Consider the following 27,978-nt stretch of genomic DNA (forward strand, 5'->3'; position numbering starts at 1 on the left):
CAAGACTTAGGAAATAACAAAGTGTTTAGCCAACAGACCTAGTGTCAAAGAATAAAAGAACACAGAAATCCAAAGTAAAAATATGACTTTATTTATCTTATTTTTGACAGGTAATTTAAATAGCTTAGCAATACTTCATTAAAAACTGATACTCTTTAAACAATTAAAAAAAAACCAAAAAACAGAAAACAAAAACCAAAACTGCTCCTCTTCGATTTGCTTCCAACCGAGACAGATTGAACAAGAACCAGATCTAACCTCCCATCTGAAACAACCGAATAACTGGACAAAATATATGAAACAATAAACATCAGGTAATGAAGAACAATGATCAATGAGTGATGGGAATCAGAAAGGTGAGCCCTATGGTGCCCTATACAGAATTGATAGACGATGGTGCAAGCAGAAGAAAGATAGAGCTTGGTAGAAAATCTCGGGGGAGTTGGAGTGGAGGAGAGTTTAAGGACTCCGAGGCAGCTAGAGTGTGCAGGGTAAAATACAAGCAAGGGCAAGCTGCAGAGATCATCAGAGGGTCTCCCTAAAGTATTTAGCAACATACTGATCAGGACATGAATGTGCAGTAGTTACTACACAAGAACTGGGGAAAAAACCAGAGAGATGCACTGAAGGTAAAAGTACCTAGCCCACACGAGGGTTGGAAAGCCTCATAATTCATGGGGCATTGGACAGAGTACTCAGAAGACTCTTGCCTTGGTAGTGAGAAATAATTAGCCCTATATGAAACACTGCTTCTGTCTCTCCTAATACAGCTTAAAAGCAAGACCAAAAAATTGATTAAATTGTCTCCAAATAACTATGTCCCAAACAAGTTCAAGAATATTTACAGAATATAAAAATGACCAACAAATTTTGTATTTTATAAAGCCATAAGAATTTTAGCTATCAAAGTAGAATTCCAAAGGTCTGACACCCAGTCAGATTACCAGACATGCAGAGAAGCAGAAAAATAACTTGTAATGAGGAGAAAAATAATCAGTCAAAACCAAGCAAGAAGTGACACAGATGTTAGCATTAGTGGGCAGTGACACTAAAACACCTATTATTACCGGGTTTCATATATTCAAAACATGAACTAGAGATGTGGAAAATATTTTTTCAAAGACTCAAGTTGAACACACAGGGATGAAAAGTACAATGGTTGAGATACAAAATACACTGAATATGACTGAAGGCAGATTAGGCATTGCAGAAGAAATGATTAGTGAATGTGAAGACAGAATAGAAACTATACAAAATGAAACACAAGTAAAAATAAAGAATATTAAAAAAGCATTAATCAGCTATATAACACCTCATATACATGCACATGAATAAGGAGTCTTAAATACATACATAAGGTGTTGGACTGGAGCCTTCAAAGGAGAAGAGGAGGAACTAAAAATATTTGAAGAAACATTAGCCAGACAATGCTTAAATTTAATAGAAACTATAAATTCACAGATCCAAGATTAATGAACCACAAGCACATGAAAAATGAAGAAAACGACATAAAAGCATGTCACAGTTAAACTGCTCAAAACCAGTGATAAAGAGAAAATCTTAAAAGCAACTGGTCACATTACATATAGAAGGATAAATATGAGTTTCAGCAGATTTATTCTTAGAAACGATGCAAACAAAAGGACAGGAGAACATCTTTAAAGTTCCGAAAGGAAAAACCAGAATACTACACTCAGAGAGAGGAAATATCTTTCAAAAAAATGAAGGTGAGATAGACTTTTTCAGAAGTACAAAAGGTGAAAATAATTCATGTTTAGCAGACCCATACTACAATAAATGTTAAAAGAAGTCCTTCGGGCAAAATAAAATTGATACCAGATGGAAATATGCATCTACAAAAAGGAACAAAAAGCACTAGAAATGATAACTACTTTGAGCACCAACTATGCAAACCCAGTCTGAATTCTCAGTTGGAATGAGGGGAAGGATTATAGTGAAGAGAGTTCTCCAAGGTTTGGCCTATTACGAAAAAGCTTTATTCATTTAAACACCATTGAATATCTGCTTTAAAGATTCTTACAAATTTCTTTTTTTGTGAATTTAATATGTAAGTCCCTGAGGCTACAGAAAATTTGTTGTCATTTGTAGTTGTAAAAATGTTCCACTCTGAATTTACACTGACCACATCCTTCCTGGTAACAAAAGACTAATTCAGGTCCTAAAATCCCTTCTTTAAATCAACAATATTGGTATCAAAACACAATGGAGTAAGATGGGCCAAATAACAAAGAAAAGCAATTCCTTTCTATAAGATTGTAATCTCAGACTTACAGCTGACCCACTGCCTCTCATTTCTTTCCTCTATGAAACCCCGTCAATGTTCCCCTTCTGGATTCTCTCTGTTGTGACATCCTGAATGAAGAAACATTCCCTTGCAAGAACAAAATGAACAAAATAGATGCTTTTTCTATGAAAAAATATAGAATAAAATAACTATTTGCAGAAATAAATAATTTAGTATCTGCTTGTAGGTCATTCTATTAATTCTGAGTAGTGAATAATTTTTTAAAGATTTTATTTATTTATTTATTTATTTGAGAGAGAAAGAGAGAGAGAGAGAGCGCGCGCGTGAGCAGTGGGAGAGGATCAGAGGGAGAAGCAGCAGACTCATGGCTGAGTGGGGAGCCCGACATGGGGCTTGATCCCAGGATTCTGGGATCATGACCTGAGCAGAAGGCAGATGCTTAACCGAATGAGCCATCCAGGTGCAGTGTAGTGAATAATTTTAGTTCAGGTGCTGATTTTCCTAATTTCCTTACTACCTTATGCAAATCTCTCAAGAATAGATACTCTCTGTAATGACCAACCCACTGGACTCAGCTTGCTTTACTATTTGAGTATCACTGTCTTTAAATTCTGTGGGCACCAAACTTTCCTGATCTCCTTCTCTTTAACTCTAAAACATACTGAAAAATACTACTTAGGATTGAGCTCTTCTCCCATAGTTCATATTATTGGTTAGTGTTCTGTATGATTCCAACATTTAATCACTGTTCACATATGTACACTTTCCCTTGGAAATATCAACCACTTCCACATTTCTAGGTAGCACATACACTCCGATGACTCACGAATGTCCATGTCCCCAAAGCTTCAGATCAACATATATAACAACCTCCACATTTTTAAAAGGATATTTCATAGGCATCTTATCAACATGTCCAAAACAGAAGTAATCATATTCATCCCTGAAGTTTGTCTCTTTTCCTCTTTGTTATTTAAGGTAATGTGTAGCACAAGCATTACCCCAGATTTCCTAGTTAAAGACTTTTAAGTCATTTATGGCTGCTTCCCACATTTCTAACATAACAACAACAACAAAATGTTCTGCTGGTCTTTACACCTAAGTATATCTTGAAATCATCCTTTTTTCTTTATACCACTTCCTTCTTTTGTCCCTTCAACATCTTTTTTGTGAACTTTACAAGTCCTAACTGGTTTGCCAATCCAGTTTTACCTCTTTGAGCCAGCAACATGACCACTGTACCCTGTCATCCCCAGAGCAAAATCTTCCAATGACCCCCCCATTACCCAAGCACCATGGGTTCCTTAACCTCAGCTCACTCCAGTCTGATTTCTCTTTATGTACCAAATTGTAGATAAAAGTTTTTCTGTTTCTCAGGCAAATCCTATGGTATATTGATGTCTGTTTACTCTGAACTCTGCTGCAGTATTAATATTAGCTCTGTCTCTGCTGGTTTCACCTCATAAGTTTTACTTGACTTTCTTCTATACTCTTCTCCTTGGTTGGGTGTGCTCAGAACCTTGTGCACACCTCTATTACTGCAATGTTTACAGTATGCGATGTAAGTGTATATTTCTACCAATCTGAGGTAAACAATCATTTTTAGATCCTCAACCTAGCAATGTTCCCGGCACACAGGAGTAGTTCAAAAAGTATTTATTGAACTGTTCATTATGGTAATAAGTGATTGTCTTGAAAGTGCTCAATTATTAAATTGATGTCTATGGCAATAAAGGAGTATCCTAAAGAAAACAGTAATAGAACTATTGTCTTAAGTACTTAGTGTGTGTGTGTGTGTGTGTGTGTGTGTGTGTCTGTCTGTCTGTCTGTCTGTCTCTCTTGAAGTACATTGAAGAAATTGATGGTGGAAAAAAACACCCAACCTGAGTATATAAAATACACATACTATATATAGATAATAAAATCACTAAAACTACATTATTTTCTCCACTGAAATAGTTTTGTGAAATACTGTCTCAAGCCATAGTGGCGATTTTTTTAGTCATTAAAATTTCTATTATATATTTGCAGCTAACTTTCTTAATTCAATTTACCCTTACTTTTCTATATCAAAACAAAGAAAAAGAACTTTGAAGTTCTCTGACTTTAAAGTGATAAATCACTAAAATGACATTACCTCAGGGAGACACATTTTGCTAAAGTATGTAAAATTCCATCAAGTAAAATTAAAATAGATTAATTGAGAATTGACTATCCAGTTTCCATTATTATAAGAACCTATGTTATTTATCTTCAGTAAACTAAATATACACATGTGATTTTACAGAAATGGATTACATTTTCTCCTGACAAGTCATTTGGATTTTGAAAGACTATTACTCAAACATATTATTTGATAGATTTTAATCAATAAAGAAAAGGGGCATTTTCTCTTCATAAAACAGCTTCTGGAACTAAAGAAAAACTTAATACTGTCATTTTGTGATGCTCATATCACAGAATTTCTAAACCTTCATATTCTTATTTTGTTCAAGTTCTGCCTTTAACTTTATGCTCATGTGCAGCAATCATTTTGCAAAAATGATTGTTCTTTTCTTACCTGAAATGAAGTGATTGGATATATATTAACATGAGCCTCATTCCACCGCTGTCCTTTATTCCCACTCGAAGACCACAGTGGATTCTCTATTGTTGTCTGCCCTTTCAAACGCAGATAAACATTTAGAACACCTAAAAATAACAATGACATTTTATTTTGTATATACATTTTTTTGTTTTACATTTGTTTCTCCTTGACTTAACACTTTCAAACTGTTAAAAATAAAATTTCTCAGAACACTAAAGTCTCTTCCTTTCTTCCACTCTCATTTCTAATTTTGCTTTTATGACATTGAGAAGACCTCCAAAGATGATTGTGTCCTAATCCCTAGAATCTGTGAATGTTACTTTATATGATAGAAGCAGCTTTGCAGATGTGACCAAATTAAGTATCTTGAGATGGAGAGGGGGGCAGATTATTCTAGATTATCGCAGTGGGTCTTAAATGTAACCCCATGTATCTTTATAAAATGGAGGCAGGAGATTTATACAGGAGAGAAGGTCATGTGAAAGAAAAAGAAGAGATTTTGTGGATGGTTTTGAAGATGTAGAAAGAAGCCACAAGCCAAATATAGGTAGCCACTAGAAGCTAGGAATGTATTCTCCCTAGAGCCTTTCGAAGGACCTAGCCCCGCTGACACCTTTTTAGCCCCATGACACTCATTTTGGATTTCTGTCTTCTAGAACTATAACGCATTTGTGTTGTTTTAAGCCACACAGCCTGTGGTAACTTATTTGTTACAGCAGTGACAGGAAACTAATATAGCCTGTGTGTGTATTGAGTGACTTATGCAAAAGTCTGACTCTAAATTCCTTGTCCTATATTACCCGTTAGCATTTCCTTTTCAATTTACTTTTTAACCAAGTCTCTTTTCTCTTCTAAAAGAATTATTTGAAGATAAAATGAGAATACATTTGTCTCATGATTTGATATACCTCTTTTCAACAGTTTCAGTTCTGTACATAGTGAAAATAGTAGTGATGCTGATGATGTTAATACAACACGATATATGTTGAACACGTACTCCAGATCCTATGAAGCACTATTATAGAGAAAACTTTGAATGATTAAGTAATTTGCCCAGTTCATACAGTAAATAAATAGCAGAGGCAAAATTTGAACCCCCAGAGTTCCAAAGTCTGATATATTGATCACTAAACAATCAGTATTTTGATACACTTTAAAATTTTTTTATTTTTATTTTTTTTTAAGATTTTATTTATTTATTTGACAGACAGAGATCACAAGTAGGCAGAGTGGCAGGCAGAGAGAGAGAGAGAGGAGGAAGCAGGTTCCCTGCTAAACAGAGAGCCCGATGCAGGGCTCCATCCCAGGACCCTGGGATCATGACCTGAGCTGAAGGCAGAGGCTTTAACCCGCTGAGCCACCCAGGCACCCCTAAAAAAATTTTATTGAGATATGATTTACATGCAATAAAATTATCTCATTTTAAATGTATAGGTCAATAAACTTTTGATTGGTATATACTGCAGGGTAAGCACTACTCGGTCAAGATATAGAACATTTCCATCTTCCCGGAAAGCTCCCTCACTTTCCTTTGTAGTTAATCTTCATACCCTTGTTCTTTTGCCAGGCAACTATTGATGAGACTTTCTTAACTAACTGATGATTTTTGCCTTTTCTAGAATTTCCTAATAATGCAATTATGCAGTAAGTATTTTTTGTGTGTCTGGCTACTTTTCCTCAGCATAATTTCTGTTATATTCATTGATGTATTGTGTTTGTCTTTTTAATTTTAGTATTTAGGTCATAGTTACTATAGTTTTTTATATGTTTGGAATTAAGTGTACTATCTTTTTTGTTCTCTGCTTATCCCCTCTGCATTTTATTCCTTTGTGGCTCCTTCCCTTCTTTCTTTTCAGTTTGTTTTTTTTTTTTTTTTTTTTTTTTTAGGTTTCATTTCTTGTACTGATTTTTAAATGTCTCTTTTTAATTGTGGTTTAGCGGTTGTTTCAGGGTTAACAAGAGGCACTCATAACTTTTCATAGTCTAATTATAGTCAGTATTTCCTTCTTCATGCTCACAAATCATACAGCATACATGTTTTACTATGACCTCCCTCTTTTCTTTTCAAAGCTGATACTTTATATTCACTATCTTACTTCATACATGTAGTAATCTTACAACAGTATAAATAATTTACCTGTTTTCTATTTTTAGAAGTAATTATATCTTTTTACCTTTGCCTAAAATGTAACCTCACCTTACAGTGAATAGTCAGATGTATTTTATACAAATTATAAGAACATATAGTTTTAAAATTTTCCACTTATTTACCATTTTTGATGGTCTTCATTTCTACCTGTAGATCTGAGTTACGATCTAGCACCATGTCCCTTTGGCCTGAAGGACATCCTTTAGCACTTTTTGTAGTGGTGATTTGCTGGAGACAAAGTTTCTCAGATTTGTTTATATAAAAATAACTTCATTTCACTCATGTTTTTGTGAGACTTAAAATTCTTCCAATTTTTCCCTAAGCACTTGAATGTTGTTCTATTTTCTTCTCTATATTACGGTTTCTAATGTGAAGTCAGCCATCATTTTATCTTTTTCCCTTCTGTATGTTTTTTTTTTTTTTTTTCTTTTCTCCTTCAGGCTGCTTTTGAGCATTTTTCCTTATCTTTGGTTTGCAGTAGTTTGATTATAGTGTGCCTAAATATCTTATGTAGGGTTTGCTGAACCTCTTTTAGCTTTCCTTTTATTTCTGCCTCATCTATTTCTTCTACTTTTTCAGACTCCAATTATATATATGTTATGCAATTTGATATTCTTTTACCAGAGGCTGTGTTCATTTTTCTCCAACATTCCCTTCATTTTTCAGGTTGGAAAATTTTGTCTGTCTTCAAGTTTATTATCTATTTTTTTTTCCTTCCGCAATATGTTAAGTTCCTCCAGTAAATTCTTCATGTCTCGTCTACTACTTAATGGTACAAATCTTATTTGGCTCTTTTGTATAAATTCTCTTTCTTTGCTAGACTTCACTATCCAATTATTAAGACTCTATTTGCTATGATTCTTGCAATATATTTACTCTAATGACATTGAACATATTTAAAATACCTTTTTAAAAGTTTTTATCTGCTAAGTCTAATGTTTGGTCCTCTTCAGTTTCATTTTTATGGGTTGATTTTTTACTCTTACATTGACCGTGGATCACATTTTCTGTTTCTTTGTCTAAGTAATGGGCATTGTAGACATTACATTATGGAGATTTAGCTTTATAATCATTCTAAGAAGGCAGTTTTGTTCTAACAGGCTATTCAATTACTGACTCATCATGTTAAACTTGTATAATAGGCTTGGTTTTATAGTAACAATGCAGACCTGTGAAAAGCCCAAATTGTCACCCGAATCTCCTTAACTCTGTGGGAATCAACCTCCAAATCTGTCTCTACTGTGGATCTTGTTGGGGCTTAGACTTGGGCTTTTAAAGGAAAGGTCTACAGAGGTCAGTTCTTCACGGCGTCACCCTAAGGGAGAGCCCTTTTTTTTTGTTTTTGTTTTTTTGTTGTTGTTGTTTTCATGTTGTCAGAGGCTGTTAGGATATCTCTTCACTCTAAAATGGCTTCAACTTCAATATTCCCTACTGTTCTTCTCCCAGGACTCTTTGACCTGCCCATCTCTGTTCTGTTGTCAAGTCCACAAAACAATATGTTGCTATATTGTAAACCTTGGGTTTTTTTTTTTTTTTTTTTACTATTATATGAGTATAACTTAGCCTTTAGGCAAAGACATGTGGAACCCTATAGAAGTTTCTAGAGTCAACTCAGCATATCTCCTTTCTTTTACCCTGAATTACAGATTCTAACTACTTTAGCTGCCCAGTACTCTCATCTCTGCCTCCTGAACTCAGTGGCACCTCCATGTTCTGCTTGAATTCAAGAGCTCTATGTTAGGGCCAGGAAATTATTCTCAGTCAGAGCAAGGCTCCTGTAGACATTACCTCATTTTCACAGATCTCAGTTTTGCCCTGCCTCTTCCATTTTCTGAAAACCATTACTTACTCTCTTTAACCCATTTTAATAGTTGTTTATAGCAGTAGGATTTATCTGGAGCCAGTAACTACTGTGTGGCTTCAAGACAGTCTCATTTTGATAACTTTTACAGATAATCATGTTATTATTAAAATCTATATCTATCTTCCATGTAATATATACATTGGTTTATGTGAATATTGCACACAAACATTGCAAAACAGGAAAAACAATATAAAAATCACCACTAAATTGGCCTCTCAAAGGTGGCCTCCTTAATATTTTGGTGTATGTTGCTTTAGTCATTTTTTTAAATGTATATCAAGATATGTACAATCATATGGTATAGAGTAGTTTATCCTTCAGATTTTTAGAGCAATTTTATCTAATTCTTTACACATAAGCACACATATTCATATTAGGCACAAATACATAAACATGAATACGTACTTTTTTTTTCTTTTAAAGATTTCATTTATTTATTTGACAGAGAGACAGATCACAAGCAGGCAGGTAGAGAGAGAGGGGGAAGCAGAGCAGAGAGCCTGATGTGGGGCTTGATCCCAGGACCCCGAGATCATGACCTGAGCCGAAGGCAGAGGCTTAACCCACTGAGCTACCAGGCGCCCTGAATATGTACTTTTTAAAACAAAACAAAACCCCCTGCATTCCTAACATCACCTGTCACTAGCTGGCTGACTTCAGCTTAGTCTCTTAATCTCTCTGCTTCAATTTCCTCATAACACAAGTGATGATGATAATAATAACTAGCATAAGCTTTTGGTGAGAATTAAAATGAGTTAAAGTATGTAAACTGTACATCCTGTTTCATCCTAGTCTTCACTGTGTTTTACTATTATCTATCAAAATAGTCCAATAATATTTCTCTATTTCTCTATTGATGCAGTAGATTGTATTAGTGCACTTCTTAATGTGGAACTAGGATTGTATTACAGGAATCAATTTTACTTGGTAATGGACTAGTACTCTTTTATTATGTTAATTCCTTTTGCTAGTATTATATTTAGGGATAATACATGCATATGTATACATAATGTTCTCCAGCTTTCTTTTTTTTGTTTTTTCTTGTTGCTTGTTCACTTTTGCTTTAGAATCTACTTTCTTATATTTTTTTCCCCTTCAGTATAAGAAAGAATCTCAGGCTTGTCCTCCATAGTACTGATTTTAATTTCTATAGTATGGATTTTGTTCTCTTGTTTCTAATGTCATCTTTACTTGGCTATTATTTATGATGCTACATTCCTGTCTGATCTCATAAAGCTCCCCCTTATTTTAATCTTTTATTCAGGTCCTTTTTTCCAAATTCATCTGTTGTATCATTCTTATTTTTTATTGTTTAATAAAGTTCACATTCTTATGAATTTGTTGGAAGCTATAAAGCTCATACAGAATAAATTTTACTTTCACCTGAACTGTAAGTTTTTTTCCAATAGTATGTGCTTCCTTTACTATGTGCATGTTAGCTTTGTTTTTTTTCTATGGAATCCTCAGTAGAGCCTTATTTTTCCAATCTCTCCTTCTCTCTTATTTAATCCTCTTTATTCATCCTTAAACAATGCTAAGTAATCTTGTAAAATTTCTCCCCAAACAATTTTATGGGGCTTCCTTTATATCCACGGGATAGGTGTGGATTTTGTTAGCTTCTCCTATAAGATCTAAAGCTGCAGAACAGGTTAAGGTGAGATTCACTACTATATCAAGATTCAGCAATCTGAGAATAGTGGAAAAACATTCATGTCTTTGAGCCATTTAAGAGTTGAACTTTCTGGGACTTTCCCATTGTGCTCAGTGATCCACTGTGGTAAGAAGTAGCTTTCTGAATCCATCTTTCTATTTTCCTTTTTAAATATTTAGTGTCGCTCAATTTTTTTTGCCCTGTTGGTCCTGGAATCTTGTACATCAGAAAGGCAAACTTGTGCCAAAAGGAAAAGCCACTGCAGGACATATTTCTGTGTGATGTAACTGCATTCTATTTTTGAACATACTCCACAACAGGGAGGGATTCAATGAAATCAAACCCAAGTAAATAACAAATTATGTTAAACATTAAATAAAGTTATAATACTTTCTGAATCCCTTAGTTGTCATTGGACTCACAAAGTGGTGTAAGCATACATCTTTCTGAAATTATTTGAAGAAACAATCTGTATGTGCATTAAATAGAAAAGGACCTTCTCATCTATTCCATGGCCTGTGTCTGCCACAGCCTACGGCTGCATTAGCAGTAACTGATTGGGTTGAGTTGTGACAGTCTCAACTGATTTATCTAACTGAACTGCCTTTACAGAAAGGAAAATATGTTATCTTTTTTTTAATTTCTTTTTTTTTTTAAGATTTTATTTATTTATTTGACAGAGAGAGATCACAAGCAGGCAGAGAGGCAGGCAGAGAGAGAGAGAGAGGGAAGCAGGCTCCCCGCTGAGCAGAAAGCCCGATGCAGGACTCGATCCCAGGACCCTGAGATCATGACCTGAGCCAAAGGCAGCGGCTTAACCCACTGAGCCACCCAGGCGCCCCTAAATTTCTTTTTTTTAAAAAAGATTTTATTTATTTATTTGACAGACAACAGATCACAAGTAGGCAGAGAGGCAGGCGGGGGGCGGGGGGAAGGAGGCTCCCCACGGAGCAGAGAGCCCGATGTGGGGCTCGATCCCAGGACTCTGGGACCATGACCTGAGCCGAAGGCAGAGGCTTTAACCCACTGAGCCACCCAGGCGTCCCTTTTTTTTTAAATTTCTTAAACGTAAGACCTAGCTTCTTTCTAGTAGAAGTCTTTCAATATCTTGCATGAAAAGAATGAAGGATGCTCTCTCTAAGCTATGAAGGGAGTTCACATTTTTTCGTACGTTAAAAGTTACCAGTAGATGTGAGGTAAATTTAACTGTGAGGTAAATGTAACTGTGAGGTATTAATGTAAACAGATGGCAGGGAATGAATTACCACCAATTATTTTAATTGAAGTGACAGGAATCAATCCTGTCATTGAATCAATGCATGGAAATTTGTGTCATATGTTAATAAAATAACACTCTTTTTAGATTAGTTGTAATTGGGCCAAAAATGTAGCATATACTATGTCGTTCAGAATTTACTTAAAATAGAAAATAGATACTTTAATAAAATACACATTTATATCTTTCTATATCTATCTATATGACTTTCCATTATTTTATCAATAATGGTAAGTTATTGTATCAGGACCAAATATATCTTTTTCTCAGGGAGTATGCTTTCCCTGTGATCATGTTTATATTTTTAATTAATATTTCCTTTTTAAAAAAAATTATTTATTTATTTGACAGGCAGAGAGGCAGGCAGAGAGAGGTGGAAAAATGCTGCCTGCTGAGCAGAGAGCCTGATGCGGGGCTCGATCCCAGGACCCTGGGATCATGACCTGAGCCGAAGGCAGAGGCTTTAACCCACTGAGCTACCCAGGCACCCCTAATATTTCCTTTTTACATATGTAATAAAAATTCAAACTTGAATTATTTGAATTTATGTTTATTGAATATATACTATGTGAAAAATATTTGTCCTAGGTCTAAAGAAGCCAGGTCTGATTATCCTAGATTTGAATTTGTTTTTGAATAGATTATATGAACTATAGTCAAGTATGACTGGATTTTATTTTAAAAGGCAAGCATAACTTATTTAAAAAGATACTGAAAGTATAACTGACTGAAATGAATTCCTTAAAATATCTTATAATTTAAATGTCTTATTCTTATGCACCTAGTATTAATTATACTCCATTAACCATGAATCCAAACTATTGATTCACTGGTCTGTTTTATGCCGAAAGCAATATTAATAGATAAATGACTTTAGAACCTTTTTAAAGCAAGTTCCCGGCTTTTTAAGTTTGTAAGAGAGAATTCAATGACAACAGTTATATAAACTCATGTTCAGGGCATTTAGGTCAATGAAATTAGAGCTTGTGAAACAGAATAAAGCAATGCAAGAGAAGTTAGATTCAGCAAAGCTGATTCAGCAGATTATTATAGTATTATAGTAAGAAAATTCTAGAGTGAGTATGATGGATTGTGTTCATACCCTTTATAAGTAATTTTAAGTCCTTAGAGGCACTGTGTTCATGCTTGAGTAGGCACCAGGTATCAATAGGTAAGAATTTAATCAACCCCAAGGATTTTCAAATGCTACATAGTCTCATGATACAAGTTTGAAGTTGCTAAGCAAAACTTAACTGTCTTTTTCTTCCCTTTGGTTTCCTAATTCTCATCTTTTGGTCATCTCCTTCTAGAGTCAGGTGCAAGACCTCGAGAGAACTGACCTCATGTTAGGGACCATGGTCAGAAAGGCTAAATGACTTAAGTGCTGTATTATCTCATGGGCAGTGACCAAAGTTTTTGAATTATTTATAGCATTGTGAAATCACATGATTTCACAGAAATTACTCTATAAATATAGTTTGCATCAATATTATTTATAATTATTATTACCTAGTTCTCTTCTTTCACTAAGTCATTAACATAATTTTACTTTTAACTATTTACTATAAATATATATTTTATATAAATAACTCACATATATGTCCTAAAATGTACATACATATTTCTTACAGATACTTGAAATTATCAAGTTCATAGAAGTTAATTTGTAATTTGGTTTACTCTAAGGCCTAGGGATTACTTGATCCTAAATCACATTTTTATTCTAATGAGTAATATGGACATTAATTTGTATTCCACATTTCATGGAAGAAGAGGATGTGCCCAAATTATCTAGCTTCAGGCAAGAGCTAGGTAATTGTTAGCATCATTTGTTTTATACACACAGACAAAAATGGAAAATTATAAAATCATTAATTTCTGCTTGAACCGAAATGGCTGTATCTGCTGTTATTTTTCAATATATAATTGCAATGATACATTAATAAAAAATATCAGTTCACTTTCTCTAGTCATTACCATGCCTGGTATCCTGCTGAATCTCAACATTAGTGTCCAATGAATTTTCCTAAAACATAGCCTTCATCAGGCTTTCTATTTCCCTGATATATGTCAGATCCCTTACGTAGACTCTGACACTCTTTGGTTCCACCACTTCCCTTTCGCTGCTGTAAGAGCACTATTGTCCATCCTAAATTGTGGCTCTTCTTCTCATATTTTGTAACCTTTTCTTTCTGCTTAATAAATGCTTGTTCAGATGGTTTGCATTTTTTTCACTTCCACAGAGAAAACTTACTTTAACTTTGCTGTTTTCAGGGTTCTCTCCCTTGTTCACTTATAGCACAGGATTGTCATTCATTTTGATGACTATTACTTTCTGGTTTTTATTTTATTCAGTAATTTATTATCCTAAATGTGATGACAAATTATTTGGTGGATAGAGACCTTTTACAACAATTCTTTCTTATTTTCTATAGAACCCTATATACCACTAAGCCCACAGCATATGCAGTTCATTCTGTTGAACAAAAATGAGTGAATTCAAGACCTAAGGCCAAATATAATCATTACAAATCTATACTTTCAGTAAAGTTAGTTTAAAAAGTTTGGTACATTGGGTGAGAAACAAAAGCAAGTCAACCCATTTGGTTACCATTAATTCAACTGATGAAATAATATTCTTTATTTATTACACTAAGAATTAGACTTGTATATTTTGAAATACAGCCTTTCTCCGTCATATCACTAATTTCATTTAAATATCTCAGCTTCTACTATTCATTGTTTGAGTAATAAATAAATAGGAGGAGAGTAAATTTAGGGATTGTTGGTGGTTCAAAACACAGAGTTAAAAGGTAAGTGCACTAGATATTGCATATGGTCTTATTAGAGGGTCTGTGACAAGTATGTGTAATAACACATTTCGATAAGTGGTTATAAATCATGGCTAGGTTCTATCCACCCCCATTTGAAAAAAAAATACATCTTAATTCAACAAAGCTATTTACTCAATGAATGTCTTCCACCTACAGCATTATTTTCACACTGATACTGGCATTATCAGGATTAAATACAAACAGGACTTTACTGAAAAAAGCTCAAACTGTCTTTCCTATAATGTCTAACTCCAAGGAAAATAATGTGAGCAGATTTCCTATTTGAAGAACATATTTGGGATATAAGCAAGAATCTTTCTTTTTTTACTAAACAGAAGAAATACGGTCTTTAACCAAAAGAAGAGTAAAAATCAGACTTCTAGAACTATGTAAAAGCTTATCACCATTGCCTTCTCTATATCTTATAGAAAAGTCTCCATTTTAAAAATTTTGAATGTCGGCACTGAGAAAGTTTTAATTCACTCTTGCTAAAAAGTAACCTGAGATATTTTATTAAGAGAAATTTAATTAGAAGCTAATTACAGATTTCTTAAGTTCTATTTCTGTATTCTGTTAGTCAGTCATAAAGTGACACACCTAGACCAAGATACTGTAGCTCAAAACATGACCTGTAATGTATTATGGTCAGTCAGTATATAAAATTTTTATTTGAACAAGTTTTATATCTTTCTAAAAGTACCAAATGAAGACATTTCCCATTATACTACTAAGGGTACTTTGATAAACATAAATTTCTCTTTGAATTAGTCGTTAAGAAATATGTGACATTTTTGCTTTCCTCTAGGCTTTAGTTGCCAGAACACTTAGACTCAAATACAAATTAAGTCAATGATTAACTTTTATTTTTTCCCCCCAATATATTCTATAAAGTCTTGGTGAAACAACTTTCTGTTTCCAATCTACACCAGTACTTTTAACTCCCTTGCTTTGTTTTTCTTCTAGCACACTCAGAAGCTTAAATATCTAGTGTAAATTATTATTATTTTTAATCTATTGAGTCTTTATTGTTTCAGAGGATCAAACAGAAAGGAATCATGATTGCTGCTCTCAAGGAGCTTATAGTCTAGCAGAGATCTGGGGGACAATTATTACGATAGAGATGTGCACCAGGTGTTATGGGAACAAAAGGAGCGAGAGGATGAGGAAAAATTTCAGCGATGTCCCTGAGTTCGTTTATGAAAGAAGACTATGAGTTATTTAGGTGATTTAAGAAGGGAAGAAACACTTATTCTATCATGTGATTTAAAAAATACTCATTTGCTTAATTAGGATTTATATAGTGGGTAAATAAATGTTTACATTTGCAGAGCACCATGTGATGGGGAGAGATCTCGTTCAGGTAGTTCAGCAGAACAAAGACAGAGCCTTGAAAAAGGCCCCAGATACAAGTCAGCTCAGTTTGAAGGACTTCATGCATGGCTGGTATAGACTATGCAACTGCCCTAAGGAGAAGCCAGAGGGGCGTATATCCTTGAGACCCTTATGTTACTGGTTTTAGACAATGATCTCTACCCCAGAAACAATGGGCCCAAGAGACAGCAGGAAGTCAGTTAGCAGGGAAATTCAGTAATAGACCCAAGAAGTGATTAGCATTAAAACCGAGCATGAAATCCTAAAACACATTTCAAGACACTGAGGACTGATATCCTGATATCCCCATGTTTCAATAACCTCTACATCACTGACCAGTCTCTGCTTCTGTTTATTGCTCTCCTGAAACTGTCTACTCTCTGAACACATAAGAGCTGCATTTATTTTACAGAAAGAAACAGATACTGTTCAAAAATCAACTTCCAAGTCATCAAAAGCCACATTCCTACTTAATTCTTTTCTTCCCACCTCAGTGGAAATGACATTATTCCCTCTTCAAGGCTAATTCTCCTACTAGAGTCCTCAATTTCCATCTCTTCAAGAAACTTGCTTTGCTTTGAGTTTTGTATCTAAAAACTTCCCATTCTATTATTTTTTTCCTCTTAAAATAGGTACTTCTATAACCCCAGATCTCTCTACTTGGTCACTTCTCCCCCACCCTCGAGATTCATGAGAACAGATCCTATTAATGTATTCCTTTTCTTTGCTTCCCATTTGTTCCACAGTGAAATTAGCTTTCTAGAGCCACAACTTCATTGAACCATACTTATCAAGTGCAATGAATGTATTCATAAGTGCTTTTTGTATTTTTATCTTTAATTTCCTGATACAATATGATGATGCTTATATCTCACATTCTTTCTAGAAATAAATGAAGTACATTTTTTACTGGATTTAATAAGCTTTTGTCATATCAGCTGACCTCATATGAAGTTCAATTCCTCTTAAAAACATTAGAAATCCAACTGATTAATCATGAATCAAAATGCCTGCTAGTAGCTACAGGATTGCTGAAATAATCTTATACTATTATCAGATAGCTATATATTGTATCATCTACATATAAATCAATAGTTTAAGGGTGACATAGTGTACTTTTCTTTATTTTTTCTTCAATTTTGATGAAACATTTAACTAGCAAGAAATTGTACCAATGTGGCAAATAAACGCTAAGATGCCTCCCAATGATTTCTACCTCTTAGCATTAACACTCTTGTGTAATTTCCTCCCATTAAGTGTGGGTTGGAATCATCAGCTGTTATAAGAAATAGAATAAGACAGAAGTTAAAAGCCAGAGGCGTGTATTTGCTCTCTCTCTTGGATTGCTTGCTTTGGAGGAAGCCTGCTGCCATGCCAGTCCCAGAGACGTCCATATGCCGAGGAACTAACTGAGAGAGCTGAGAGGAATTCAACAGCCAGCAAGAAATCAATGTCCTTAGTCTGACACTATGATGGAGTGAGGTCTGCCAAAAACCAAGTAAGCAGTCTTAAAAATATATCGCCCCTAAGTCAGGTCTTCAAATTTGAGGGCAGTCATGCCTGACAGCTTACAACCTCATGGGAGACCTTGAGCTACAGACATTCAGCTAAGCCACACCTACATTCCTGACCCACAGACTCTCAGAGTTCAGTGTTTGTTGTTTCAAACCACACAATTTTGGGGAAACTTAGCAATCGATAAGTAATACAACATATTTGACTTTATTTCAAAGAGGAATCTCTTTTCTAAGTAATGCATAACTGATTGCCCATTTTTTGTTTTAAAAAATTAGAACTCTTCTCAATGATCCATTGAGCACTAGTCATAGTTTAAACAGCAGAGATCATGTATGATTACTCAAGAAGGAATAACTGCAATGAGGCTATTAGAAATTCAGAACGAATCACTTTTGAATCTGGACTTCCAAGAGAGTCAATCAAACTGAGAATGTGATTTGTAAAACTAGTAACTATAAATGCACCCAGGTTTCCAGATAAATGAGTGTCTTAGAATAACATCTGCAAAGAGGGAAGGTTTCAGCACAGGCAACCTCTCCCTAATGAGGTCATTTAGCTGGTCCTCATTGATGAGTCAGTGTCTGGAGCAGGCATTTTTGCCTGGATTTTAGTAAGCAGCATGATCATGCCCTGCCGACAGGGACTCAAGTGACGTATATGATACCTACAAACTTCAACCACCTGATGAAACAGAGAAATGACACAGGCATCAAAGTGGCAGATGTATGAGAACATGGAAGAAAGGGAGATCTGCTTTCTTCCTGAAACAATCCGGATAAAACCAGCAGAGGTCAGCTGCACATTTGCTGACAATAGAGAGGGTAAGAATAACAAGTGTGAAGTTAAAAAGTATAGTAAAATTATCTTGGATCTCAACATAAATATGCAGAAGTTTTGAGAGGGGGCTAGCTTCATAAAAACAGAAACTGCATATTTTACTCATTAAAGTAATTCAAAATATTGACCTTGGAATTATTTATTTAAAAACCAATTTAAGGGGCGTCTGGGTGGCTCAGTGGGTTAAAGCCTTTGCCTTTGGCTCAGGTCATGATCCCGGGGTTCTGGGATCGAGCCCCGCATCGGGCTCTCTGCTCGGCAGGGAGCCTGCTTCCTCCTCTTTCTCTGCCTGCTTCTCTGCCTGCTTGTGATCTCCCTCTGTCAAAAAACAAAAAACAAAAACCAAACCTTGAAAAACCAGTTTAAAATAAGCCTTCTTCAAGGTAATCTGGAAGGAGAGAAAGGAAGCCTAAGAAATATATTCAAAATAAAGAATAAATAAAACATACATCAGCAGCTAATAGGAAAAATTAGAGTTGATCTACTCCTACCTTTGTAATAAAGTCATCATCTCACAATAAGTAAGATGGTTTGGCATTGTGAGATTATGATTTCTTTTCATAGGTTAGGCCGCAGTGAACCAACCTATGACCACTGTCCTAACTTTCTAACTGCTTTTCCAGTCTATATTCTTTTTTTCAATGATTTTACCTACTCCTAGAAAATCTGTTTTCCCACATCAAAGATCTCATCATGCCCATTGTCTGCACAACAGCTGTAATGTTTCCCCTGACCACTAAATGAGCTAAACTTTTATGGCATTCCAATAAGTCTCCCCACAGAGTGCACAAGTGGGCAAACTGTGTGTCCGCTTCCAGACTGGTATTATGTATGGCTCCTCTATTTATTGGCTATAACATGACGACAAGTACGGTGAAGTAAAATTCTCTTTATCAGTTTCCCTATCTATGAAATAGGACTATGACTTTAAGGAGCGCTACTGTTTATTGTGAAAATTGAAAGAAATAATCCATGACGTGTTAGGAATAGTGACCTGGCCCATAAACATTAGCTATTACTTTACTGTTATTATTGCTGCTATTTGAGATTCAAAGTAGCCTAAGATTATGAGTATCTACCATCTGATAGGAGATTTTATATAGGTTAACTCATTTAACGTGAACTACAAATTTCTGAAATAGACATTATTATTCCCATTTTACAGATGAGGAGGCCACCATCCAGACAATTTAAAGGAATTCTCTAAATTCCTACAGTGACTGAGGGCTAACAGTCAAGTTCCTGCCCAGATTTCTGACTTCATGTTAAGGGTACTTTTGACTGCACAAATTTGTCCTTCCAGATTTGTCACCTAGTGCTCCACTGTGAAAAACATTGGTTAATAGTGCTGGCCTTGAGTTTACACCCCAGCATAACTGGTCACTTGAAATTCATACACACTCTGAGGTTCAGTGTTCTCTACTGTAAAAGATGAACAGTGATGCCCATTTTTATGAACTGATTAAAGGGATCACTTCACTTAAACAGTGCAGTAGAACAAATCATGTGCACAATTTTCTTAGTTTATATAATTATATATTTATATTTTTAGTTTTATTCATTTGTATCAAAACACTTAATGTAATCCTAATGGCCCACATTTTCCTTCCTCATTATTACTGTCTTAATCTTCCCTGTGTTTATCTCTTTTTATCAAAAATGTACCCTTTCATAAAGACATGTTTTCCTTTGTCCCTAGGCATTTCCTTATTCTTCAGCTAGATGCAGATCCACAATCCCTGGTCCAAACTCTGTGAGCTTAGATGCTTCACCATCAGAATTTAGTCTTATTTGAGATAGGTAAAGGGATATATACCTTGTATATTACACAACAGTCTCTCGAAGAAACTGGAACAGAACCTCATAATTAAACAGTAATGTTTTTGCTACAAATAGTATGAAAGTTCACCCGTACTTGGATAAATAAAGACTGTAAATAAGTTCACACTAGCTCAGGTCATATATTCTGAGGCACAGAGATTAGACTGGCATGCATTGCCAGATAAGTAAGTGACAAAATTTTGTGTTCAGTTTTTTTGATTTTAGAGTTGTGCGTAAAGAACTGTAGACCCATATGATCTCTCCCCACCTCCTGCAGGAGTTTTGATAAGCTCTTTAAAAAAAAAAAGATTTTATGTATTTGAGAGAGAGAGAGAGTAAGTGCACAGGAGAGAGAGAGAGAGAGAGAGCACAAGTGAGAGCATGAGCAGGGGAAAGGTAAGAGGCAAAGGGAGAAGAAGACTCCCTGCGAGCCCCAGGCAGAGCTGTTTCCAGAACCCTGGGATCTGCCAAAGACAGATGCTTAACCAAATGAACCGCCCAGGTGCCCCTGCTAGGCTCTTTCTAAAGATTATGCGGCATTCTATCCGGCATGATTATGTATTTATGCATGTTGGCTTCCATGACTGTACAAGGGTCTCTAAGGGCAAGGAATGTATCTTCATCTTCGCATGCTCTTCAGGACCAAGGATGTTCTTACATCTTACTAGTTGTGTTAGGCATATTTTATAAACAAGAAAATATCATATTAGTATTCCAAAAAAATATCATATTAGTATTCCACATTTTATAAACAAGAAAATATCCTATTAGTATTCCAAAGTGCTAAAAGTATTTGTCTTGCAAAGATGGCAACACTCCTTTTCATGGTCATTAATAAAGAAGCAGCCTAAGTTATATTGGTATTAATTTCACAATAAGATCATAAAGAATTTAACCCATTGATGATTTGTTGGAATTAAGATTCTAAAAGGGGTAGGTAATACTCCAAAAGTTCAAATTCTAATACAAAATTTGGAAATTAGGACCTGATAGGGGAACATTCTTAGCATCTTATTTTGCAACTTGCAGATAAGTCATTTAAAAGTCAATGATGATATTCTTTTACTAAAATTGATTTCATGCTGTGTGTTTGTGAACCTTTTTCTTCTTAGTTATGATATACTCTAGAAGAAATATAATAATTCTTGCCGTCTTACCTATATGTTGTCCATACATGTGATAAAAGAAGCTGAAACAATATGCAGTGTTCGTGGGGCCGTAAGGGTTTTTAGGAGCTATACTGAAAACAGGGCTGAGAAGTCGGGCCTTTTCGCCTTCCAATCTAGGTCGAGATGTCTCAATGTACATGTAAAAACCTTTAAAAAGGCAATATAAAATGTTTAAACACATTATTATTAGGTGACATGAAATCTGAAATCATAAAGAAGTATTAGAGTTTTTATATGAAGTAAATTGTAGAGTCACAGAAGACTTTTGATTTATTAACTATTTATATATATAATACAAAGAATAAGTAAATGATCTACATAATTAAAAACTAGCTTAAATGTATAAAAACTTTGGACAAAATTGGAATTTTACACTTGAATTATTTTAAAAATTCCAATCTCTCAACTATATGTGTCAGTGAGTTCTGAGAGAAGATTCATGTCTACAAACTTTGGAAATATTTGAATTATTGGTACTGTACATTAAAAATTTAATGTTTTATCCCATAATCTTCAAATCTATAGCTAAACATTCTGTTGCATGTCATATTAATGGCATTAATGGCATTAATTTCTGAAAGTCTGAGGCTGGAGTGTGATTGTTATAAACACAACATTTCATACCCTCATACCTTCTTTGGAGCCACTACGATCAGCATTAGGTCCTGTGTTTGGAGTATATTTTGTATTTCTTGTCGCAGTACTTTGCTTTGTCCAGTCAAAATTATCTGTATCATCTTGGGTGAACAAACAAATATTACCATCTTCAAATCCACAGTGAAATTCTCCTGTTAATGAATTTTAATTAAAGTAATTAATATTAATTAAACTAATAGAAGCACTTTAATATTCTTACAAAAATTTTAAAAACATTATACAGCAATAATATAATTTTAAGAACATTATACAGCAAGACTGAGATAGTGGCACTGGAGCCATAATAGGGCACACGATTATGACTAACCATAAAACTTTCATTTTTAACAAAAGAGAAAAATAATCTTGATATATAAGCCAGCCCCTTGGTTTAATAATTTAAACCCAAACCACTTGCCTCTGAAATACTCAAATAATTGAAATTAAAGAATATAATTCACACTTAAATTATGGCTGAAGACTTTTCCCAACTTTCATTTTTTGAATGTAGAAATAATCCAAAGAAAACTTTCAAATACAAAATGAGCTTTATTCATTTACCTGACAACACGTTAAAGCTGTATACCTTGAGGTTATAATTTTTCACACCATGTCTGGAGATCGTTTCTCATATACCCACTTGCAGAAATTGAAGTTTACTTAGGGGAAGATAATGGCAAACTATTTTAAAAAGTAGTTATCTTTAATTTTTTTTCTGAATGTGGATTTGGCAGATGGCTGAAATTCACTAGAAATAATGAAAAACCTTTTATGAAGACTGTAGAAAGACTGGCATTTCTTGTATGCCTGCCACATGCTGAGTTCAGACCCAAGTTCTCAGCGAGAACTTTCTTCAACTTTCCTTGTACTGAGGGTAAAAATAATGTTTCTAGGTATCAAAGGGTTTTCTTACTGGGATGTACCCTGCTTGAAATATAAGCATAAATAAAGAAGATAATGTCAACTAGACACAAAGAAGATATGAACATTTTTCCAAAAACATCCAAATGGCCAACAGACATATAAAAAGATGTTCAACATCACTGATCATCAGGGAAATGCAAATTAAAAGCACAATGAGATATCACACATTGAGATGGCAATTAAAAAAAAACAAACATTGCCAAGCATGTGGAAAATTGGAACTCTTATATACTGTCATGGGAATGTAAAAAGGTGCAGGTAGTAAAGAAAACAGTATAGAGTTACTCAAAAATTAAAAATAAAACTACTGGGGGCACCTGGGTGATTCAGTTGGTTCAGTGTCCAACTCCTGATCTCAGCATTTTGAGTTCAAACCCCACATTAGGCTACACGTTAGGCTATACACTAGGTGTGGAGCCTCCTTTAAAAAAAAAAAAAATAGAACTATTGTGTAATCCAGCAATCTTATTTCTGGATATCTATCCAAAAAATTTAAACCATTTTCTCAAGGAGATAGTTGTACTCCTATGTTCATTGTTCGTTGCAGCATATTTCATAATAGCCAAAATATGGAAGCAACCTAAGTGCCCATCAGTGGAGGAATGGATAAAGAAGACATACATACAATGGAATATTATTTAGCCTTAGAGAAGAAGAAAATCTTACCATACATGACAACACTGATGAACCTGGAGGACATTATACTAAGGACATTATATTAAGCCAGTCCTAGAAGAATTATGCTGCATGATTACACTTATGAGGTATCTAAAATATCCAAATATATAGAAGCAGAAATTAGAATGGTGGTTTTCAGGGGCTGGTGGAAGATGGAAATGAAGAGACATTGGTCAAAAGGTATAAACTTTCAGTTCTGTAAGATGAGTCAGTTCTAGAGATCTGCCATAGAACATTATGCTGGGATAACAATGCTGTATTGCATACTTACATGTTATTAAGAAGGTAGATCTCATATTAATTTTTTAATCTTTAAAAATTTTAAGAATTATTTAAAAAATTAAAAATTTAAAGACCTTAAATTTTTTTAATTAAAAAAAATTAAATACCAGTTTAAAAAAGGAAGAGAGAAGGAAAGAAGATACGAAGGAAAGTAGGAAGAAAACCATTGACATATACACATAAAAATAAAACAGAAGGCTTTCCCTTTGAATTTCAGGAATATGTTGTTTTGTTTTGTTTTTGTTTTCAGATTGAAGACTTGCTATACTTCTTTGTGTTTATTTATATTCCATATTATGAATAGGAATACTTACAGGGAATATAAGCATTTAGTGAATTCTAAATTAGTAAATTTCTATATAAACAACATTCCATATAAAATATTTTTCATTACATATTTATGCCATAAATCTTATACTAAAGAAGACAGGATTGCTTGATACTATCAACTGAGACCTAATGTTGGTGACAACAGTGTAACTATATGTAGGGATACATTTCTTTAAATATCTTTTAGGCACAATAGGAGATACCTTTACCTGCTACTTTGGAGTCACAATAAAGCAATGCTTGATTTTAAATGTTTTCAGTTATTTAATTACATATTGTATATACACAAAGAAAATATCAAAAAAAAAGTAAAAATTTGGGATTTGTTTATAAATCTGCTGCCAAATCTTACTTTTCATGTCATTTAAAAGTATATATAATGTTTTTTATAAAACCACTCAAACATATCTTTTGTATAATTTAGCCTTGTTTGAAAAAAACTTGCCTACGAAAAACAAACAAGTTCTTAAAACCTGAAAACTGAAGTCTCTCATAGTAAAATTAAGCAACAAGACAGCTTATGAGAATCTAAGACATGTCCATAATTTTAGATAGACCTAAAATTTTTCATAATTTGATTATTTTACAGATTATATAAGTAGTTTACAATAAATTTGAAGGAGACTTAAGACTCCACTAACCCCCATTGGACAAAGATACATAAGTCATCTCCATAGTTCTTCATAACTTCTGTAGACATTCATCTTTGTAGTGAAGAAACTTATTACTGGAAAGATTTTATAAAAAGTAGGAAGATAAAAGGAGGAAAAACTCACTATTCTGGGCCATAATAATCTTATGATTATCCTGTCATTATATGTAGGGTAATTATGCAAAAGTCTATTCATTTAAAAGTTTATTGAAATAAGGAATATCTTGATAGATAGTGAAAATGCATCTGTCTGTAAAAACTTATCAAAAGTCTATGTAATATTAAAAATTAAAAGATCTCATAAAATAAGAAAGTAATATAGTCCAGAATTTTAACAAAGACATGTAACTGAAGACTGACTTGATATTGAATTTTTCAGTGGTTTTCTAACTATAACACGCTCTTGGTAGTTTCGGGAGGTACTTGGAAATAAAGAAATATATTTGAAATATTCTCCATTACATGGTCTGCAAAACTGTGCTTTATTTACCACAATTCCTGTCATTATGGTAAAGAATAAAACTTTAGAATAAGCAGCCTGATGCCCGAATTCCTCTAGCCCAATGACTCCCTCTTGTAGCCACCTATCCTGTTTCTTTATTTTTTACTTTATTTCTTTAGCTTTACTGAAATATAATTGAAAAACAAAAGTTATATATACTTAAGATGTATACAATTTGCTATTGGATATACATTTTGAAATAATCACAATGAAGCAAATTAATATATTCATCACTTCACATATGGCATAGTTACCATTATCTTCCTTCCTTTCTCCCTTTCTCCCTTCCTCCCTCCCTCCCTCCCTCCCTTTCTTTTCTTTCTTTTGGAGGTGAGAACACTAAAGAGCTACCCTCTTAATTTCAAGTATACAATACAGTATTGTTAAGCACAGTCACCATGCTGCACATTAGATCTCCAGAGCTCACTCATCGAACAAAACTCAAAGTGTATAACCTTTGACAAACATCTTCCCATTCCCCCCTCCCTCTTGCTCCTAGCAGCCACCATTCTACACTCAGCTTCTGAGTTTGAGTATTTTAGATGTCATGGAAATGAGATTAAGCAGCTTCTGTCCTTCTGTGTCTGGCTTATTTCACTTAGCATAATAAACCAAATTCACCCATGTTGTCTCAAATGGCAGGACAGCCTTTTTAAAAGCTGACCAATATTCTGCATTTTCTTTATCAATGAATTCACTGATGGATATATGGATTATTTCCATTATCTTGGTTATTGTGAATAATGCTGCAGTGAACTTGCCCTTCCAGGTATTTCATCAAGATTGAACTTTATTTCTTTTGGGTATTTACCGAGAAGTGAGACTGCTGGATCATTTGGTAATTCTATCTTTAATTTTTAAAGAACCCTCCATACTGTTTTCTCTAATGGATGTAGCAATTTACATTCCAGCTGACAATGTGCAATGGTTGATTAAAGAGACTATCCTTTCCCTACCGTGTGTACTTGTTACTCTTGCCAAAAATCAGTTGACTGTAAATTCATGGATTTATTTGTGAGCTTTCTATTCTGTGTCTCAATGACAGTTTTTATGGCAGTACCACACTCCTTTGATTACTGTAGATTTGTGATATATTTTAAAATCAGGGAGTGTGATGCCTCTAGCTTTATTTTTATATTACAGTAGCTAATGGGATCTTTTATGGTTCTACATGAATTTTAAGATTGTTTTTTCTACTTATGTAAAGAATGTCATTGGCATTTTGATAGGGATTGCACTGAATTAGTAGATTGTTTGGGGGAAGTATGAATACTCTAACTATATTAATTCTTCTAATCCATGAACCCATGTCTTTCTATTTACCTGTCTTCTCTAATTTCCTTTAACAATGTGTTACAATTTTTAGTGTAGAAATCTTTCACTACTTTGGTTAAGTTTATTCTTCCATATTCTGTTCTTTTGTTGTTATTTTTAGTGGGACTGTTTTCTTAATTTCCTTTTCAGATAGCACACTGTGAATGTATAGAAATGTCACTGTTTTTGTTCTTTGATTTTGGGTGACCTCACTTTACTTAATTTGTTTATTAGTTCTAACTTTGAAATATTACTTTAGAGTGGGATATTATGGTAAACTTTTTCAGTTTTAAGTTATTTCCTAGAGATAGTGAGAATGTCATGCATATGTATTACTTATTATAATGTACATATTAATATTGATTATATATGTATTTTGTATATGTATAAACTATCTCGTACTTAATCTAAACCAAAAAAGTCCAAAACATTTTTCCAAAAGCTCTGAATTTTAACAATTTGGGCTTCAGAACCTAAATCAGACCAAATATACTTTTCAAAAATTTTAAAACCTCTTCACAGAAAATTTCAACCCCATTGCTGAGATACTTGAGAGACCTCAGAATTCATTTCAATATGATTTCAATATTTTTGTTTTCTTTTCAATTATCACAGTCCAGTCACAGACTAAACTTTAGGTTTTGTCCAAGGGTACCATTCCCGAGGAAATCAGCAACGTATGAGAAGGACACTGCTCACGCTTAATGGAGCCTGTAGGATATTCTCTTGACAACTAATCATCCTTCCATTCAGTTCAAAATTCAATCCAAAGAGTTTTTAAGAAACCATAAACAAAAGTCCTTCCTTTTTAAAATCTAGTAATTATTTTGAGTCTAATGAAGAATCATACTCTGACAAAATTTCATGGACTTACTCTATATAGATATATTGGAAGTAGATACTTAGGATAAGTCAATTCACTTAAAAACTACATAGTTGTTAAAATGCGAAAGAGGATTTAAGATTAGTTTGATTTGCTGCCAATATATACCTCATATCACATGTATTATGTTAAATATAATGTATATTCCTTTCTTTTCTATAAAGAAGATATTTCAGATAAACCATGATTTATAACTAAGCCAACATATATTCAGAAGATTTTTAAACTTTATTATGTAGCAAATAATCTTTTATGGAGGAACTATTACTAAATGGTGTTATAAGAATTCATTACACATAATTATAAACAACCTAAGAAGTAAGATCTTCATTTTAAGAAATGACTTACAATCTTATCAGAAATACTTAATGTTTTTAATTTTATTTTTTCCTCATTGACTTTTTTCTGAACTGCTTAATTTTCACTTTCTCTTC

The 27,978-nt window shown here is 33.9% G+C and overlaps 1 protein-coding gene across 1 annotated transcript in view; it reads right to left on the minus strand.

Moving 5' to 3' along the window:
• MDGA2 (MAM domain containing glycosylphosphatidylinositol anchor 2) overlaps positions 1-27,978 on the minus strand; it is an 857,254-nt gene that overhangs the window by 11,048 nt on the left and 818,228 nt on the right. Inside the window, exons 13-15 of the mRNA XM_080808952.1 lie at positions 21,976-22,131; positions 21,332-21,490; positions 4,827-4,957 (exon numbers count right to left, since the gene is read on the minus strand). Coding sequence (XP_080665078.1) covers positions 4,827-4,957; positions 21,332-21,490; positions 21,976-22,131 — 446 coding nt within the window. The remainder of the gene's footprint in view (positions 1-4,826; positions 4,958-21,331; positions 21,491-21,975; positions 22,132-27,978) is intronic.

This window comes from Martes martes (genome assembly GCF_963455335.1).
Source record: "Martes martes genome assembly, chromosome: 7".
In the NCBI taxonomy this organism is placed as follows: domain Eukaryota; kingdom Metazoa; phylum Chordata; class Mammalia; order Carnivora; family Mustelidae; genus Martes; species Martes martes.